We start from the raw sequence: 12492 nt of genomic DNA, 5'->3' as shown, positions 1-12492 counted from the left end.
TCTTCATCAGCAATGGTTGTTAATTTGGTGCTCTGGTCTTGTCAGGACTTAGCATGATGACTTCTCGACTATCTACTACAATAAGATTTGTTCGGCTCCTATAAGGGAGGGGCGATGATGGCGTCATGCCTTCAGCTCGCTCTAGTGGTTGTAGTAGCCGCTAGGAGGTCTACGGACCTGGATGAAATTTTTGATACTTCTGATATTCTCTATACTGCAATGACAGATGATTAATAGATTGAAACTTCCTATCAAAAAAAAGGAATGGCCTTAAAAGTTCCCATAAGAATCCTTCCTTTCCTAGGGTTCTCGACATTGACTCAAACATTATGTTTTCACTTCGTTTGAGAAATCCATGCAATATATGTCTTTATATTCCTTCTTCCTCTCTCCACCGAAGAAATAGTTTTCAGAAAAAAATCATAGTGTTCTAACAACCTGCTTTTTCGAAAATTGAATGATGCACATGATCATATATTATTGATTATCTAATGATGCCAATGAAACCTAGCACCGGTGTTGAACGAATCAACTTAGAAAAACGACATAGGAACAACATGATCTCTACAAACTAAGGACCGTTGTCCTGCATCTGGGCACTGTCGCACTTCTTCCAGTCATTGATGGATGAACACTTTGACGTAAGCTAGACCAAATCTGGCCATCAATGCAGTCACCTCACGGGTCGCCGCTGATGGGGTCACTTACTAAGGGTAGGGCCACGAACCTGACATCGAGGGCCCACATAGGGCCCCGCCCCATCATGGTAAGGTTCCCAAACCATAGGTGCATTCGGATGCACACTTCTGAATATCCACTCAGATGGGGATAGCTCACTTGGATGGTCCACCGCCAGTCGGCCTCATTCACCAGCATCCGGACATGTAAGCGAAAGGACTACGTGGGACACACAACGTTCGGGAAGCTTAACACTAGACTTCAAGTGTAATTATGGTTGCAGTTACCAGTAACCCCTGTAGTAAATTTCTCTTTCACATCCCTTGTAACGTAGCATTTATGGGGAGCGACACACTCTATATAAGCCACCCCTAGCGCTATTACAAGGGTTCGCAACCTTGCTGTAATCAAACACCCCAGAGAAAACATAGCCTCAGGGCTCGAGACGTAGGGTCCTTACCCCTCTGAGAGGGACCCGAACTCGTAAAATCCGAGTGTCACACCTTCGCCGTAGCTAGGTTCCACCCCTATTTCGTACCCCTAGTACTTACTGTCAGATTCGTTGCCTCGACAGCCGTCGTTGGAGCCACCTCAAGGATCCGCCCACCATGTCTTATGGGTTGCCACCCCAGAATTATCACCTTTGCCCCCATGCATCGACGTGACCATGCCCCTCAGAGCCGCGCTGCCAGATCTAGCACACACCCGCACTGCAACGTCGCCACCATGACTTGCATAAGCAAGGATGTCAATGCCGATAAGTTCGCATATATAGCCGGAGCACCCTCACGCCCTCGGAAAATCATAGGAATATAAAAGTCATAGGAAATGAGATGACATGCTTCTAAGTTCCTATAGGAAAACATATAAATTGGTTCATATGTTAGGGATTTTTTCCATTAGGTTCGAGGTAATATTGTTTCCTTTACAATTTGAAGGAGAGAAACCAATCCTACATAGCTACAAACCAAAGGGATCTACAGGAAATATTCCATTTAAAATCCTATCCTACAACCAAAGAGACCTTCCTATGTTTAGATTCCTATAGGAAAGGATTTATAAACATAACATCCAATTAATTCATGTATTTTTCTTATCCTGCGTTCCAAACAGGTTACAGGTCACTAAACATACATGCAAGTGGCCGCTTTGTGTTGTTTGCTGCCGTGTCCAAATGCTCACTTGCTTGTCAGTAGTCACCGTGGATTAACTAAACAAATGACGATAATTACACGGCCCGGTCGAGGAATGGCCAGTCAAAAAGCTCCACGGAGAACCGCGGCCGCAGCTAATCATTGAAATCTCTTGCCTAACTATCCGCACGACTGCGGCGATCGTCGCGTTCATCAAACACTACTGAAGGCATATCCAGCCACTATAAATACACACACACGCCATGCCTCCGTGCAGCCAACCAAGTACGTTACCTTTGCACATTCTGCAACGAAAGCTAAGCCTAGTTAGAGCAAGAGAGGTTTGTGCGATGGGAAGTGGGAAGAAGAGGGCGGCGCTTGCGTCCTTGTTCGGGTTCAAGAACAGGAGACAGGAGGAGGAAGAGGCCACGGCGGCGAGGCGGCAGCAGCAGCATGCGGCGGCGGCGCCGCAGCAGAGGTACCAGCATCACAGGGTGCGCCCGAGCGACGACGACGACTACACCCGGCACTGGTATGCCGAACGCGACATCGACCGAAAGGCCTCCGAGTTCATCGACAAGGTCCACCGCCGGATGCTCGCCAACGAGCAGGACGGATAGTATAGCCACTGGCCGGGTGGTCTATCTCGTCGATCTTTGCTGCCACTGCTAGCTAGATCGTGCATCCAGGCTATGTGCACATCAGCACATGCATGTTGCTTGTGTGTGTGTGTGTGTGTGTGTGTGTGTGTGTGTGAGAGATTAATTACTTTGTTTTGATTGGATATCTTTACGGAGTACTTTGTTGTTTCCACGTGGCCGAATGTGTATGACGTGTGCATGTTGCCATGTCCGATGATAGGTACTCCCTCCGTTTCAAAATAGATGACCCAATTTTGTGCTAACTTTGTAATAAAGTTAGCACAAAGTTGAGTCATCTATTTTGGAACGGATGAAGTATTTCGTAAATTTACATGTGCCTGAAATATTTAAAATAGTAAAAAAAGTCAAGCAATATTTTTATCTTTAGGTAAGTCTAACTAAGTATTCCCTCTCTTTTTTTTGCGGGGTAAAGGGGATTGTATTGATTAAGTAAGAGTCACATTACAATCCCGAAGGAGAAGACCTAAAATTTCTTCAGGGCCTGATCCTAACCATACCACAGTTCGACCCTCCTGTCGACCAAATCTAGCGAGAAGATGGCTAGCATAGTTCTGGCCACGGGGTATTTACTAATAGTGAACCTTCTACCCGAGCTCAAGAGGTGCTTCACCTCGCTGACAAGGTGTCCCAGGTGAGAGCAGTCCCGCGAGTTGTTATTAATCATGCTGATGAGCTCGGCGGAATCAGTCTCCACCAGCACATCCTGTTGGCTCCACTGTAAGGCAAGGGATATGCCCTCTAGACAGGCACACAACTCTGCTTCCAATGCAGAACCACACCGCCGCAAGGACCGACACGAGGAGAACACGATTTGTCCCTGCACATCTCGCAGGATCATACCAGCCCCTGCAGCTCCAATGGATTCCAGAAAAGCACCATCCACGTTCAGCTTGACCTTCCCATCTGGTGGTTTCTCCCAATCCTTGGCCTCCTCAGGTAGCCTTACAGGGGCCGCGGTCGCTGTTGGCGCCGGCGCCATGCCGGCCCGACTGCAATGCCTTTTCCCTTGATGATCTGCTCCATAGACTGTTCCAGAATATTCGTGAGGCTAAGCATATAGCTGCATAGGAACCGTCGGGAGCCTTCAATAGAGGGCATTGGTTTAGCATGAGTGAGTTCGTTTCTGACATACTACGCCCTCCACATAACCATTAGGATATGAGCACACTCATCAGGGGGACGGGGTAGGATGAGCTCCGGGATCCATTCCCCTTGTAGCCGCTCCATTATTGCATGTGATGGGAGTGTCCAAACCTCACGCATGGCATTCCAAAGTGCACGTACAGGTGGACAGCGGTACAGGGCGTGAAGGACATCTTCCTGCTCATGGCCACATATCAAACACACACCAGTAACAGGGATATGGTGGCCCTTCTTGTTGTCCTCCGTTGCTAGTGAGTTTGTGATTGCCCGCCATGCAAACGTCCGGACCCTAGGGGGTACCGGCAGACTCCAGATCTTCTTCCAAATTTGGCGGTCTCCACTTGGGCTATTGCTCGCAGCCGGCACATTGCGCGCACTCTCCGTCAGATTCAGACCTAGTCTGTAGGCACTACGGACAGTAAATATTCCATTTTTCTCCGGTTGCCAGGCGAGGAAGTCCGGTTCACCACGCGGCGAGGTGCGGATTCTGAGTATTGTACAAGCATCAATCGGTGCAAAATTCGCCCACACAGCAGCCTCATCCCATGCGCCGTACTGATCCAGCAGACTAGAGACCCGGATGAGTCTCGATCGGCCACGGGGGCCAATTGGTTTGAGCGAGGCAGAGTGTGGTAACCAATTATCCCGCCAGATGCGGACTGATTCTCCGTTCCCGATACACTATATCATGCCTTCTTTGAGCAGCTCCAAGCCATGGGCAATGGCCGTCCAGGTGGACGATGGCTGCCCGGTGAAGACCGTCTCTAGGAGGTTTCCTTGCGGATAGTAGCGCGCCTTCAACACGCGGGCACATAGACTGTCAGGATCCTGTAGCAGTCTCCATGCTTGACGTGCGAGGAGTGCCTGATTGAAAATTCTCATGTCTTTAAACCCCATGCCACCTTGCCCTTTTGTCCTTGTCACCTTGTCCCAACTGAGCCAATGAGTCTTGCGCATCCCATTTTCCGAGCCCCACCAAAAATCCCGAATGAGCTTGGATAAGTCATCACAGACCGAGAATGGAAGCTTGAAAACTCCCATAACATAGGTTGGTAAAGCTTGGGCAATCGACTTAATTAAAATTTCCTTTCCACTCTAAGCCTGGTATGAATCCCCCCATAACATGATGCATTGGGTCAGCTTGGATTGAAGGTTCTGAAATTTCCCACGCTTCATACGGCCTTCCGGGGTCGGTAACCCCAAATATTTTGCTTCAAACACTTGCTTCTCAACTAGGAGTGTTTGTCGGGTTGCTTCCTGGTCCGCCAACGGGCATTGCTTGCTGAATTGGATGGAGCACTTGGCCGGATTAATTAACTGGCCCGTGCAAGTAGCAAAGGTGTCAATTACATGCTTGATCCTCTTAGCTTGTTCCTCTTTCGCTTTGAAGAATAAGAGTGTATCATCAGCGAAGAGGAGGTGGGACACCCCAGGAGCACGTCTACACACCTTCACTGGCGAGATACCTCCAGTGGATACCTCGGACTGTAGAAGAGCCGAAAGCCCATTAGCAACAAAAAGAAACAGGAATGGGGAGAGTGGGTCACCTTGTCGAAGACCTCGTGGGGGGGAGAATGCTTCCAATAGAGCTCCATTAAATTTAACTGAGTACCTCACCGTGGTTACGCACGACATTATCCATTGCACCCACAGGTGAGCAAAGCCCATTTTATGCATTGCCTCCTCCAAAAACTTCCAATTCACTCGATCATATGCCTTCGACAAATCTACCTTGTACGCACAGTAAGAATTCTGTGGTGTCGCCCCATGCTCCAAAAAATGCAAACATCAAAAGCAAGTAGAGCATTGTCAGTGATGAGTCTACCGGGAACAAACGCACTCTGGCTCTCCGAGATGATTTCACCAAGCAGCGGCCGGAGCCTATTGACCAAACATTTGGACACCACCTTGTACAGAACATTACATAAGCTAATCGGCTGGAAGTCCTTTAGCTCACATGGGTTATCAACCTTAGGAATGAGCACAATGAAAGTATCATTCACCCCCTCCGGCATAACACCTGTCTGAAAAAAATTCATTACTGCCTTAACAATATCCACTTTTAACAAATCCCAATTTCGTTGGAAGAAACGTGCGGGGAGGCCGTCCGGCCCCGGCGCCTTGAGTGGCCCAATCTGGAACAACGCATTGAAAATTTCTTCCTCTGTAAAGTCTTTGCATAGTTGCTCATTCATTTCATTAGACACTTGGGTCTCAAACAAACTGATTACCGGGTCAGCCACCAACGTGGGATCTCTTGTATAAACTGATTTAAAGTATGAGACCACCATGCGCTCCATCTCAGAGGGGGAATCATGCACGACACCATCAACATCCTGTAGGTGTGAGATTTTGTTCTTCCGGGCACGCCATACAGCATGTCGGTGAAAAAAATTTATATTACGGTCTCCCTCTCTCAGCCACGTAATTCGCGCCTGCTGCAGCCATAACATTTCTTCCCTATATAAAATCTCATTCATCCGGTCCATAGTTTGCCGAAGGTCCGCAGATGAAGCGTTTGCTTCCTTTTGCTCCTTTAGCACCCGACGCAGCCGCAACATCTCCCGCATGACGTTGCCAAACTTGCGACTGCCCCATGCATGCATCCTATCCATGACTTGTTTCAGAGCCACATGCACACCGGCCAAATCTGCACTATGAGTTGCACCCAGCCACGCCTCAGAAATAACTTCCGGGAGAGCTTCATCACGTTCCCAACATATCTCGTACTGTTTGCATTTACGGCTATTTGGCACGCGCACCTCGCGATCCAAGGAGACAAGGAGCGGACAGTGGTCAGATCCCGGAGATACTAGATGCACCACCGATACCTCAGAGAAGATATCCCACCAGAGGTCGTCAGCAACTGCCTTGTCCAGCCGGACCTTTACATTGGCATTCCTCGCCCTACCATTGTCATATGTATATGGCAGCCCCCTGAATCTCAAGTCTTTCAGCCCACATAACAACAACATATCACGGAAAGCAACCATCAATGATTCAGCCCGTGGAGTGGCAGAAAAGTGTTCGTACTGCCAAAGAGCTTCGTTGAAATCACCCACTACAAACCATGGTAGCGGCGAGGTCGCCCGAAGGGAACACATCGACGTCCACATGCGGCGCCGATTTTCAGAGCGAGGTTCCCCATACACAAAAGATGCATGCCACAAAGGAGCAGAAGGTGACAATCTCAAAGAAACATCAATGAACCTTTCATTTAAATCTTTGACTTCAACGGACAGACTCTCATGCCAAAACAAAGCTAAGCCACCGCTCAGACCATCACTATCAACTCCAACAAAACCACTGAGACCCAATCGATTCCTAAGACGGCGCAAACGAGCACACTTTTGACGAGTTTCAGAAAGAAAGATAATTTTGGGATGGTGTGTCTCTGTCAAGACACCGAGTTCTCGAATTGTCGCGGCATTCCCAAACCACGACAATTCCAGCTGATACAATTCATGGCTCCTGACGGGAAATCCGACGACCAGGTTTGCCATGCGAAAACTAAATAAAATGTTAAGTTTGTATACAAGGATTTGCCATGTTCTAGATTGGAAATTGCCATACAACGCAAAACATCGATAGAAAATTGCCATGCCGTAGCGCTTATTTGCCATGAGTTTTTGGTCGGGATCGGACGTACCTCAGGGCATCAGATTTTAACCCTAAAATCTGACGTCAGATATATATTAAATTCATTTTTTTAAGTGTTGCAACCAGAAAAACTCAAATCATGTACATTTTAATCCTGTGTTTTTCTAAGAATTCGCTTTTATAATCCCGTGAACTAAAGAGGCCCTTAATATTGTAAGTTGACAATAATATGATCCATCTCCATACACATTGGTCGTTTTTTCGTACTACTACTATTTAGTACTCCCTCTGTTCCAAATTACACGACTTTCATTTGTCTAGATACGAATGTATCTATACTTGTTTAATGTCTAGATATATCCGTGTCTAGACAAATAGAGATCATGTAATTTGAAACGGAGGGAGTACTACCCAGCTACCTCGGTTCAAGGTCCGACATGGTCACCCCATTCTTCGAAACATTTTCGCTAGGACGAACACGTGAGGCGGTGACCACGCCGCCGGTGGAGCCGGCGTAGAAGGCCGGCCTGGAGGGCGTGCGCCGCGACGTGGACTGGCTGCTGAGCATGAGCACGACCTCCGACGCGTCGGGCCTGAGCTCCGGCTTCTTCTGGACGCAGAGGAGGCCGATGTGCATGCAGCTGAGCACCTGGGCCCGAGGGTACTGGTCGCCCAGCGACGCGTCCGCCATCTCCGCCGCCGTCCCGGCCCTCCACTTCTCCCACACCTCGCTCAACAAGCTGTTGGCGTGGTCTTGGCCTGGGCTGCTGTTCCTTCGACCGGTGACGACCTCCAGCACGATGACGCCGAAGCTGTACATGTCCGACTTGACGGAGACGTGGCCGCAGTAGGCGTACTCCGGCGACATGTAACCGCTGTTAGCTTAAGTGCATCAGTACAGGGTGCTTACAGGGTGCTCATAACAATGGAGATGGGTAGCTTACAGGGTGCCGGCCGCTCGCTTGGTCACGTCTCTGGACTGGTCTCCCCGGAACGCTCGGGCCAGGCCGAAGTCAGAGATTTTGGGGCTCATGTGCTCGTCCAGCAACACATTGCTGGGCTTGAGGTCCCGGTGGATGACCCTCAGGCGCGACTCCTCGTGGAGGTAGAGCAGGCCACGGGCGATCCCGCAGATGATGGTGTGCCTCTTCCTCCAGTCCAGGCCATGCCGCCGCCACCGCCCATTATCTGCATGATTGGGCCGGGAGCTGGGGCTTGAAGACAATGGGAGATATGTATAGTAGACGAAATTCTCGTATCGGAACGTACCGAAAAGGAGGGTGTCGAGGCTCCTGTTTGGCAGGTACTCGTACACGATGAGCTTCTCTTTCTCCTCCAAGCAGACCCCAAGGATCTGCACGAGGTTCCGGTGCCGGAGCTTGGCCGCCAGCACCAGCTCGTTCTTCAGCTCATGGAACCCCTGCGAGGAGCCCTGGGACAGCCTCTTCACTGCTATGGCCTGTCCATTCGGCATCTTGCCCTGCGAATATATCATCGTAAACACTAGCACTCACAGCCACTGAAAACAGAAGTGCATGCTACTGGCTAATTGGTCGATCGCATACCTTGAAAACCTGGCCGAAACCTCCCTCGCCCAGCTTGTTTTCCGGGGCGAAGTTGCCCGTCGCCGCCCTCAGCAACGGCAGAGTGAACTGCTCCGGACTGACGTACCTGTTGCTGCTATCTTCTATACCACCATCTGCCGCAGTCCCAGGATAGGAGTGAGTACCTGAAGAATTAAGGAAACTCTGAAATCTATGGGCGAGTCGCAAGTGTGTGTACCTCGTGCTCTCTTGTTCGGCCCCGTCCTCCTCCACTTCATGTAAACACAAACGAGCACGACGAGTAGCACGACTAGTAGCGTTCCGGTTGAAATCGCGCCTGCAAGGACGGCACGTTTTGACGGCCTCCCCTCTCCTGCAAGTGTTTTTTTGTGCGATTTTAGCGTCTGTCACTCCGTGCACAAGGCCAAAAGCAGAGGCGTGCCCGACCCGTACGTACGGGCAGGAGGAAAATCCGGCCTCGATGGCGATGGCAGTGTCCACGCGGAGTTTGACGGGTCAAGACGGCGACTCTTCTCCAGTCCAGTCTCCGACTCTCTCCGGTGTTGGGAAAAAGGTTACTTACTGGGATTTTCTCCGGCCGACGGCGGCGATGAAGCATCCGGTGGTGGGGGAGCCGGAGCTGGAGGCGGCGCGTCGAGCGCCAGGTCGTAGTAGGTGTACACCTGGACCCGGAGGTGGCAGTTGAAGCCGAGCACCACCCCTCCCTGATGCCCCCCGCAGCACGTCGGCAGCTGCGGCACCAGCGTATGCAGGCACTGTTGGCACTCGGCGTCGCTGCGGTCCCTCATGCACTGCACCAGCCCGTACATCGTCCCGATGGGATCGTCGGGGGCGTACACCGCCTCCCCCGTGGCGAACATGCTCGTCCGCGCCGACCGGTTGCCGCCGCCGCCGGCCGCGCGCGCCACCAGGCGGCTCATCAGCGCGTAGTACGCCCGGTCGTAGCTGCCCGCGTCGACCACCGTGCGGGTGTCGTACAGTACCTGGTTGATGCGCCCCGGCCCGTCGTAGATGGCCGAGTCGTTGGTGTCGGCGTAGCTGATGTAGACTTGTCTGTACCACGCCCCCACGCTCCGGCTGGAGGCGCACCTGCCGCTCAGGTCCCGGACGGCCTCCTGCAGGTCCGCCAGGCACACGGACTGGTTTAAGTCACCGCGGCAGAGGCCGCGGACGAAGGCGCGGTCGCCGCCGCCGCCCCGGGAGAGGGAGGCGAAGCCCGTGGGCGCCGCGGCATGGGGGAGCGCGTCCAGGAGTGCCAGGATATTGGCCCGGAACGCGCTGCTGTTTGACGGCGTCGGCGATGGTGCTGGTGCTGGTGCTGGTGCTGGGGAGGGAGAGGCGGCCGAGGGGCCGCACTCCACCGCCGCTTGTGAAGCTGCGAAGCTCGCCGCGAGGAGGAGGAGCACGATGTGCGGCGCCATGGTGATGGTGGGTGCACGCACCGGCGATGGCTATGTTCAGCGTGTGGTGATGCAAATGTGTCACTCGGGACACTACTCCTATTATTTAACCAACTAACTGGACCTTAGTGGTCAGCAGTGGGACACGTCTTCTCACATATATGTCCAAGAAAAGAAATAAGTTTCTTGTTGAAAAAGAAAGTTTGAATGGACGACGGTGATCGCTGATTACCCAACTGTATATTCCTCTGACATTTTGTTCGGGGGCTCCATCAACCATGACTCGGTCCGTGTCCTGCAGTCGCACGGTTTGCAGAAGTCGGAGCCCCATATGAAAAAAGCGGCCACAACGTGTCAAGCTTAATTTTTTTTCTTGTGTGCTTGTATTTGGTTTCTGCTTCATTTTCCGTAAAAAATTCCAGCTTCTTGGACAAAACCTGGCTCGAGAGAAACCATGCGGAAGGTCAGCTCCACTTCCAAAGCATGCTTTATACCCGTTCGAAGGAAAGGCGGGCAGGTTTGAGTTGGAATGGTGAAGGAACATGTCGAGTGAACCGGTACGCTGCCCCGAGGTTACTTGGGTTGGCATATGGAGTAATAATCTCCAGCTCCATCTGATGAAGCTACCTATCTAGGGTAGGGTCATGGATCTGATTAGATATCCTTCCCAAGAACATCTCTTAAAAAAGCAGAAGTAGTCGAATAAAAATCATCGTCCACTTGACCATAAAGCCATGTTTCACTTGACAGTCTTGAAGACACTCGACTACCAGAAGACTAAAAAGCCACTCACTCTGCAACGGTCGGGATTTAAATCATAGGTTTAATGGTCATTTATGTACTTTTATTACAGGCGTTACCAGTAACGTCTCTATCTTTATGTACCTTAAACCCTTTGTAACTGAGGGCGGGAGGGGTCTGGCGAACTCTATATAAGCCACCCCCCCTCCTCAGGGATAAGGGTTCGCACCCCGTGTAACTCACACGCATATAATCCAGTCGACCGCCTCCGGGCTCCGAGGCGTAGGGCTGTTACTTCTTCCGAGAAGGGCCTGAACTCGTAAAACTCGCGTGTACAACTCCTCCATAGCTAGGATCTTGCCTCTACATTCCTACCCCCCATTCAACTGTCAGATCTAGAACCACGACAGTTGGCGCCCACCTTGGGGCATGTGTCTTAGCGACTTGTTGGAGAGGTTTCAATTTTTCCGATCCCCTTCATCATGGTTTCAGGCGGAGGTTTGGCTGAGGGCTGCGAGATCCATCTCGGTGCGCTCATGTTTGTCGCCGATGACTCCGCTTGACTTCAGGAGGCTCCACTCGACGTCGACGCACTCCCCGCCCGCGGAGCAACTCACTTTCACGCGTGCGTCCGAGGCGTCCTCCTGCGACAGCCGTCGACCCAGTATCAGTCGGCTCCTGTAGCTTTTCCCCTCCATGCGGCCCGCCGGAGCAAGCATTTCGGTCGATCGAGGCTTCAGTGGTGGGTGAAGCATGCGGTGGCTCGCTAGTCGGCCACCCCTCAAGCCGCGGCAATCGAGCCCGACGAAACCCTCTACGGCTTGTTCGATCTGTCGACTGGCTCCATAGAGACTGCATCCGAGTGCGACAGCAGCGACCCAGCGGCGGAAGTTTTGATGGTCAATGGACCACGCAGTCCTCCTGGCTTCACCCGTGAAGACGGAGGCGATGGGGGCGGCGATCTGTCGCGTATTCATGAAGAGTACCGCCCCGAACCCCTCTCTTCGCAGCGGAGAGAAGAACTTCGCCGCCGGAACATGGATGCACTTCACACTCCTATCGTTGGAGAAACCCCTGAGGCCCAGGCCTTGGAGGAGGCGCGCTTGGCCAACTTGGCTGAGCGCACTCGACTGGAGAATCTCCAGCGCGCACTCGACGAGCGTGCTCGACAGCGTGCTCCCGAATCCTGTCGACGTCAACTTTTTCCGCCTCCGACTCAGGTATACCGAACTCCGATCCAGAATCTCGCAGCTGCAGCCCGGATAGCGGAGTCGATCGAACCTTCCCAGTCAGAAGTTGGTCGAGGTCTAGTGCAGATCCGGGCCTTGCTCCATGCAGCGGGAGAGCAGAATACAACAGTATCTCAGTCGCGGAATAAGATCCATAGCAGATCCGTGGTTGCGACACAGTTCAGTCGGCTCACAGCCCAAGATCGCCCCCGAGGCGTGAGGGACGTGGAGATCGACGAGATCAGTACAGAAACCGTGAGCAGTATGATCACCGAGTCGATCGCGATGATCGTCGTCGAGTGCCCACGCCTCCCCCGAGGAATGGGTCGTACGTGCCTCGG

The 12492-nt window shown here is 51.9% G+C and overlaps 2 protein-coding genes across 2 annotated transcripts; one reads left to right on the top strand and one right to left on the bottom strand.

Moving 5' to 3' along the window:
* Positions 1–2128: 2128 nt before the first annotated feature.
* Positions 2129–2495, top strand: LOC125506238. Its single transcript, XM_048671095.1, has one exon. The coding sequence runs from the start codon at positions 2162–2164 to the stop codon at positions 2429–2431; it is 270 nt and encodes an 89-aa protein (XP_048527052.1). The 5' UTR covers positions 2129–2161; the 3' UTR covers positions 2432–2495.
* Positions 2496–7375: 4880 nt separating this feature from the next.
* Positions 7376–10262, bottom strand: LOC125506237 (cysteine-rich receptor-like protein kinase 44). Its single transcript, XM_048671094.1, has 6 exons — positions 9344–10262; positions 8999–9133; positions 8782–8915; positions 8486–8696; positions 8161–8404; positions 7376–8091 (listed from the first exon to the last, which is right to left on the bottom strand). Exons 1-6 carry the CDS (start codon positions 10200–10202, stop codon positions 7632–7634), a joined length of 2043 nt encoding a protein of 680 aa, XP_048527051.1. The 5' UTR covers positions 10203–10262; the 3' UTR covers positions 7376–7631.
* Positions 10263–12492: the final 2230 nt, after the last annotated feature.

Source organism: Triticum urartu, chromosome 5, assembly GCF_003073215.2.
Source record: "Triticum urartu cultivar G1812 chromosome 5, Tu2.1, whole genome shotgun sequence".
NCBI lineage: Eukaryota > Viridiplantae > Streptophyta > Magnoliopsida > Poales > Poaceae > Triticum > Triticum urartu.
The sequence above is the reverse complement of the archived record's forward strand: the minus strand, read 5'-3'. Positions and strand labels throughout refer to the sequence as shown.

What these genes read in the sequence shown, in the direction of transcription:
- LOC125506237 (XM_048671094.1), bottom strand. Translation starts at nt 10,202, where the DNA reads ATGGCGCCGCACATCGTGCTCCTCCTCCTCGCGGCGAGCTTCGCAGCT. An exon ending in GTCGGCCGGAGAAAATCCCA is followed by an intron (nt 9,134 to 9,343) that starts GTAAGTAACCTT and finishes AAACACTTGCAG; the next exon opens with GAGAGGGGAGGCCGTCAAAA. An exon ending in CCTCGACACCCTCCTTTTCG is followed by an intron (nt 8,405 to 8,485) that starts GTACGTTCCGAT and finishes CCAATCATGCAG; the next exon opens with ATAATGGGCGGTGGCGGCGG.
- LOC125506238 (XM_048671095.1), top strand. Translation starts at nt 2,162, where the DNA reads ATGGGAAGTGGGAAGAAGAGGGCGGCGCTTGCGTCCTTGTTCGGGTTC.